At 53.4% G+C, this 6,734-nt stretch overlaps 1 protein-coding gene across 1 annotated transcript in view; it reads left to right on the forward strand.

Moving 5' to 3' along the window:
- Nucleotides 1-4,755, forward strand: part of LOC104857364 (ral-GDS-related protein-like) — a gene marked incomplete at its 5' end in the record, with an annotated part of 8,947 nt that extends 4,192 nt beyond the window's left edge. The window contains 6 exons of the mRNA XM_010617233.3: nucleotides 48-151; nucleotides 1,116-1,185; nucleotides 2,609-2,683; nucleotides 3,937-3,969; nucleotides 4,338-4,459; nucleotides 4,677-4,755. Of these exons, the coding sequence (XP_010615535.3) occupies nucleotides 48-151; nucleotides 1,116-1,185; nucleotides 2,609-2,683; nucleotides 3,937-3,969; nucleotides 4,338-4,459; nucleotides 4,677-4,755 (483 nt within the window). The remainder of the gene's footprint in view (nucleotides 1-47; nucleotides 152-1,115; nucleotides 1,186-2,608; nucleotides 2,684-3,936; nucleotides 3,970-4,337; nucleotides 4,460-4,676) is intronic.
- Nucleotides 4,756-6,734: the final 1,979 nt, after the last annotated feature.

Genomic DNA, 6,734 nt, shown 5'->3' on the forward strand with positions numbered 1-6,734 from the left:
CCATATTGCCCCTCCCTCCACACAAGATTTCCTTCCTTCTTTCCTAGGAGTGCCTAAGGCTCAGGAACTTCTCCTCACTGCATGCCATCATCTCTGCTCTGCGGAGCACACCGGTACATCAGCTGAGCAGGACCTGGGGAGAAGTACCCAGGTGAGCCTGGCTTTCTCCATGCAGACACCAGGGCACACTAGGGCCATTCTATCATCATAGATCTGACTCTACCTCCTACAGGACCCCGGAGGGGCTGGGAAGCCAAGAAAACAGAGGGTCGTAGTGGCCTTGTAGGTGGGATGCCTAAGCTTCCCTGCCTTCTCAGGCCAGGGTTTCTGTCTCAGGTCATTGCCTTTTCTCTTTGCTGAGACAAAATACCCGATGCCCCAAGTTCAAGTAGGAAAGGTTTAATTTGCCGCAGAGTATGCAGAGTCAGTCTCAAGTTGGCAGGCTCCAGGCAGGGAGAATGGCAGAGGAGCACTGAAGAGGAGAAACAGCAGATGGCAGGGCAGGGCAGGGCAGGCCAAAGAAAACAAACCAGCAGAGAAGCGAGGATGCAGCAGCAAGCAGCAAGCAACAGCAGCCCTCTTCCTGTCGCTCGTACTCTGTCCCGGGTACATGCCATTCGGGAGGGCAACACTCAGCCAGGGTGGGCCTTCCCATTACGCACACCCACAAGTGAGCCAACCCGTGAGCGGACTAATGTAGTAGGCACACTCCACTGATTCCAGCATGACACACTCTCGATCCAGCCACCTCTCAGAAGCCTGACCTATGACCACATGGGGCTTTGAGGGGACATCTAGACACCAGCCATAGCAGTTACTTCACCGCCAGGCACAGCTCTACACGAGTCTGTAAGTGAACACTAGACAACAACAGAACTGAATCCATAACTGCCAAAACTGCCAAAACTGCCAATCAACTGAAACGGGGAGGAGGCCCAGGGGGTCAAATGCAAGGTCCTGTCCCGGTCCGGCGACTCCCTTACGTGCTAATGGATCCCAGTTCGAAACGCTCACTCGGGCAGTCTGTGTCCTTTAGGTTCTCAAATAAAATGAATTTGAACTCACACCTCCTATTATTCTGCAACTCCTCCTCACTGTTTCCCCCTCTCAAACAGGAAAAGCTTCCTAAATTTCCAAGAGTTGTGTGCCAAGGACAGTGCAGAGAGCAGGAATCTGCTCACAAAGGTAAATTGGAGGCTGGGATGGGGGCTGAAAGTGTTTGAAGCAGAGAGAAAGGGGTGAATTTGGAAGAGATTCTGTGCCAGATGTGGTTGTTTTCCTCACTGAAAGCTTGAGAAATTCCAGTTGTGCCTTCTGGAATCATAGGAATGGCTGTATTTCTGCTTCACGGGGCTGAAGGCTTGGGAGCACACGAGGCTTAAGGGATGTCACTGGGCTCTTCAGGAAGGGTTCATGAGCGTCCAGGATCAGCAGGTCTCTGGCTGCCATGCTGGTCCCTGCTGCTGGAAAGTAGCTTCCCCCATGCACTTGGGAGGCTGTGCTAAGGCTTCCTTACTCCAGCACTTAAGCCCCAGAATGTTTTAGGAAATCAGGGCCTGTGCCTCTTCAGTCTTCACTCTACCTCTGACACAAGGGAGCACCCTGACTGCGATGGAGAAATCCTGTTGGGACAGGTGTTCCAAGGGCAGCTCAGCTCCTGTCCCAGTGGGTACACTTGGGACTGATTCGTGGGTGTGCTGTCCTTCCCCTCTGCTCCTCTGAGCACACAATGGGTCTTCAGATTCCTTCTTCAGTGCCCAGTGGGCAGCAACACTGTCTCCCGATAGATATGAGAACTACCTTGGGGACTCGGGAATTCAGTGGTGGATCCTCACTGATCAGATCTCAGATTCTGTTTCCCAAGGAATTATGCCATGTCCCTCGGAGCTGACACCTTGGGAGGCCATATTCTACATGGCCCAGCAGAGGCTCTGTCTAAAGGACTCCTTTGGGGGACTCACAGGAGGAGGTGAAGTTGGGCATGGCCTCCAGTCTAGCTGTGGGGCAGCGACTGCAGGTGGTCTGGCACAGGCGGGAGCTTCTCAAACATGCCGTCTGAGGCTCACTGCTCCATTCCACGGTGCATGGGCCTGGACACTCATCAAGGGCCCGAGCATGGGACAGTGGTCAGGGGTGGTGCTGGGACGTGGGCTGAAAGAAGCTGAGACTTTACTTCCAGCTGGCAAGAGGAGCTGGCTTCTCTCATACTGCTCTAGGAAAGTCACTGACTAACCTCATCACCTAGAGAGGGGAAAAATAAGTGAACTGTTCAGGCAGCACAGTGTGGCAAGGACCAAGAGTTGGGGCGCTTTCTCCGGGATGTTCCCCAGAGTGGTGAAGATGAGAACAATAATTATATAAAACGGAGCCCTCAGGAGATGCTGTGAGGCAGGTGTACGTCGAGCCCAGGAAGCGCATTCAGGGTTGCCAGGCCCCATACCCAGAGCGACTAACCAAGGGAGCATGGGCGCTGGGAATGAATCTGCAAGCATATTCGAGTGGCAACAGAGCTATACAAGCGGACAGGAGCCAGATATGCAGGGTCTCCGCTCAGGGAGACAGTTATATAAGGGGAGAAAATTCTCAACCACCCTGTCTGACCTGGCAGGAGGGACTCTCCAAGAAGGCCACCCTGGAGAACAACCCCCACAGAGCACAGATGGTGCAGCAGCAGAAGGGCAAGGTGAGTGTTCGGTGGCAGGGAGGGTTCTGGGAGTCAGAGGACAGGAGAGACTCCCGTCCTCCCAGGACATTCCCCAGAGAGTGCAGGGTGCCTTCCTCCTCCAGCCTTTCTCTGCTTTGCTGGAGGTGCCTCCATTGGAGAGGCCAGAGGAAGACTTGGAGGAGCTGCACACAGAGCAGATACGGGCTAGAGGTGGAGATGGGCACACCATCAGGGGAGCCACGTTAGTTATGGTGGCACATGCCCGCCATCCCAGCACTCTGGGAGGCTGGGGCACAAGGATCACGAGTTCAAGCCCAGTTTACACAAATCGATGACTTAGCAGGGCCCTGTCCCTAGGTGAAAGATAAGAGAAGGTTGGGCCAGTGGCTTGGTGCAAAGGCCCTAGTTTCAACCCTCGGTATCATAAAAGGAAATCAAGTACCGTGAGGTAAGTAGCGGTGTTTGGTGTCCTAGGAAGCCAGGCAGGAAGGCAGGAGTGAGAGAATTGGAAGGGCTTAGTTTGGTGTCCCAGAGGGGGACAGGAGACACCTGTGTGAAATGTCAGGGGGCCTGACTGGGAGCTGGGCAGGGGACTCATCATCTGTACCACCCATGGCACAGGGCACCATCCCCTTCCTTGCCACATTCCTCACTGAGCTGGTGATGCTGGACACTGCGATGAAGGACCACGTGGACATGAGTGGCCCTCGGGGAAGCAGTTTGGGGACAGGATCCTGGGGCTTGGAAGGGAAGGCCCTTGTGCTGAACCCGTAGGCGCTGGCACTCAGCAAACCTACTCTTGAGATCCTCACAACTGCCCTGTGTGCTGGAGCCTTCAGGTCTGTCTTGCCTGGGAATGAAGGACCCTGCAGTGCCCCCAAATCCCTCTTTTCCAAGTCCTGAAGCGGCAGAGCTGCCTTCCTGCAAAGCTGCACAGGGCCTTGCTGAGCTGGACTCAGCCTCTCCTTCAGATGGTGGCCAAGGGAGGAGAGACAAGTGGAGACCCCAAGGCCAGGAAGCACCTACAGGGCCAGTACTCCCTTCCTCTGCGAGGCCACAATTTCCGGTCTGACATCAACGGGCACTTGATGGGAGCCTCAGCTCCCATGGGCGTCCTCTCCAGCGCCCAAACCTGACTGGGGACCTCGCCCTCCTCTGTGCACTCCCGATGCTAGTGGGCCCTGCCATGATTCCACCATATCCAAGGGTGGAAAAGGGCTGGCTAGTCACGGTTCGGTCTTTCTCATGCACTCTTGCTATCTGCCTTGCAGGGGAATCTCGTCAACTTTGAGAAAATTACAAAGGTAAGCAGCTGTGTCCCGCAGTTCCACGAGGGCAGGAAGGCAGAATTCCTCCTGGCAGGACATTCCCTGGCTTCACCCTCTGCATCTTTGCTCCATTGGGAGGGTTTTGTAAACACAGAAAGATGAAAACCATCCCAATGAGGTGTGTGCTTAGGAGACTGGACACATGTACAGCCAGCTGGACATGGGGTTGTCTGCACCCAACTCTGAGAGCGGTTTAGAGATCGGGCGGGATTGAGAAGATCAGGGACAATTAAGAAAATCACCCTGTAGACCAGCCCTGGACTCTTCCTGCATTGATCACAGCCCTCACCTCATTTCCGGTGCAAGCCCTCTCAGTACCCCGCCGTCTGTTCCTCTCGCCCCAGGAAGCCAAAGTTCTCCAGGAGATACAGCTGTTCCAGGTGGCAGCGAGTAAATATAATTTTCAGCGTGAGGAGAAGGTTGAGGTCTGGTTCCACTCGAGGGAGTGGCTCAGTGAGAACGAAAGGTGAGCACCAGGCAGGACTCGTGTGAAAGCCCAGGGGTGGGGAGGCTGTCCCTGGCTCACAGCTGCAGAGAGCCCGTGGCCACAGCTCCATCGTCGTCCACACACCCTGCAGCATGGTGACTGCTGGGGCACCGGGACTCGGGCTGCTGGGCAGGCCCTGGTAGGGAGACTTGAGGTGAGGCTCTCCATGGGCTCACAGGTTCCTCTCTGTCCTCAGCTACAGCCTGTCCTGCCTTCTGGAGCCCCGACAGTGGCGGGACAACAGCACACTCAGGAACAGGAAGATTTCATCATGAATCTCAGGAACCACTGACTGCCCGAGCTCTCAGGGCCAGGCAGACTCAGCACTCGGGGAAGTCTGGGCTGTGAGCTCCAGAGACGGAGAACTCACTTCCAGCTCCACTCTGACCGGCCTGGGAACAGGGTGGGGCGCCTCGCTGCTCTGCTCCTCAAGGCCCCGTTGTCACTAATTTGATTTGCACATCCAGTGCCTTTCTCTTTTTCGCATATCTTTAACTTCTCTAAGCTTCTTGTATTTCTCAGTGTTTTTACTCAAATTAATATAGATAGGTTGGTTATGCATTGTGTTTTAGTCTTTTCTGTGATTTTTTCACTATAGGTCAATAGTCTGTGGGTTCCTTGAGGTCAGGTCAGTTGAGATCGTTGAATGTATTTCATTTTCTGCTATTAAATTTGAGAATCTATCTGTCCATCTCTCCATCCCCCCATCTACACCACAGTCATGAGATATCTGTACAGCTTGAGGCAGTTGTAAATCCTGCACTGAAACAAGTTATGTGGAGCTTCCTGCTATTCGCCCGTGATGTTCTGTGATGACGCCTCATCGGGGAGGTGCCCAGGTGGCGTCTGTCTGACTCTCTCCTGCGCTTTCTTGCCTGGCTTTTAGAATTCAGCTTCCAGTCCTCTCGTGCTACAGGTGTCACCCTCTCCTCGCAGTGTTTCCACATTCGTGATGTTTCCTCACGACAGATCCGTTAAATCCTAAGAACACAGCCACAGCATGTCAGCAGGGAAAACGCCTAAGTGTTTATTGTGTATGCTAGATCAAGCACTTTCCACACCTTCTCAAAATTGGGGAGAAGAAAGTATTTCCCAATGTCTTTTAGAGGCACACTATACCCTGGTACCAAAGCCAGACCAGGGTGTACAGGGAAATTATAAGCCAACATCTCTCACAACCATATCAATTCTAAACCCAATACTCACAAGCTAAACTCGGCAGTATATTGTCAGAACCATTTGCATGATAGTGTGGAGTTTCTCCCTGTGATGCCAGCCATGTCTGATTACATTTAAGGCGGAAACGCGATGCCATGCATTAACAGAATTAAGACGTACACACCTCAGGGTCATGTCACCTGACTGCAGAAGGAACTCGCGCTCACGTTATGCATCTTTTTATGCTAAATGCTCTAAGCAAATCGAGTAGTACAGAATGTAAGTCAACACAACAAAGGTCATTGTCATAAGCCCACAGCTGTCATCCCCCGGTGAAAAGCTGAAAGCCTTTAAGGTGAGAAACAAGACAAGGATACTCACCGTCAACACTGCTACTCAGTGCTGGAAAAGCACTGAGTGCTGGAAATGCACTGGTGCTGGAAATACAAGTCCGAGCAATGAAGCAAGAAAAAGAAATTAAAGTCATCCACATAGAAAACTGCAGAAGAGAAAAACATATCCACATATGTTATCCACATAGAAAACTGTGTGGGAGGAAGGGGAAACAGGCCAGTGGGGAGGCTGGTGACTCCCCCACTAGCCTCTGAGGCGGAGCGGCTGGCTCTGGCCTGTAGGTTTGAGGGGGATGCTGGTGACCGTGCACCTTCTTAGTGAGATGCCCTTCTCCTTCTGATCTCCAAGTGGCCACAGAACACAGCAAGGTCCTGGCCACATTCAGGCTTCCTTGGGGCCTGCATAACGGGAGCCCAACTTGGCGGCCGCACCCTTTCCTCCTAACAAAGCTCATGTGTATCTGCTGTCCCTGCTTCCTGCCTGTGGGGCCTGCAGTGACCAACAGGGTAATTTCACAATACAGATCGTCATTAAATGACAGTGACCACAGCCACTCCCCACAGCTCCCCAGGCATCACCTCTTGGTCTGTCCCATGCTGTGTAAGGGTCATCAGCCAGGAAGTGGCCAAGATAGACGTCAGCCAGGCCCAATTACCTGCCAGGGCCCAGGCTTCTGGCCCTCCATCCTGCCTCTCTGGGCTTCCTGTTATCCAGTTTGAAGGGGAGGCTGGCTCCTCTCTCT

The sequence above is a fragment of the Fukomys damarensis genome, unplaced genomic scaffold, assembly GCF_012274545.1.
Source record: "Fukomys damarensis isolate Sample0158 unplaced genomic scaffold, DMR_v1.0_HiC HiC_scaffold_32, whole genome shotgun sequence".
NCBI lineage: Eukaryota > Metazoa > Chordata > Mammalia > Rodentia > Bathyergidae > Fukomys > Fukomys damarensis.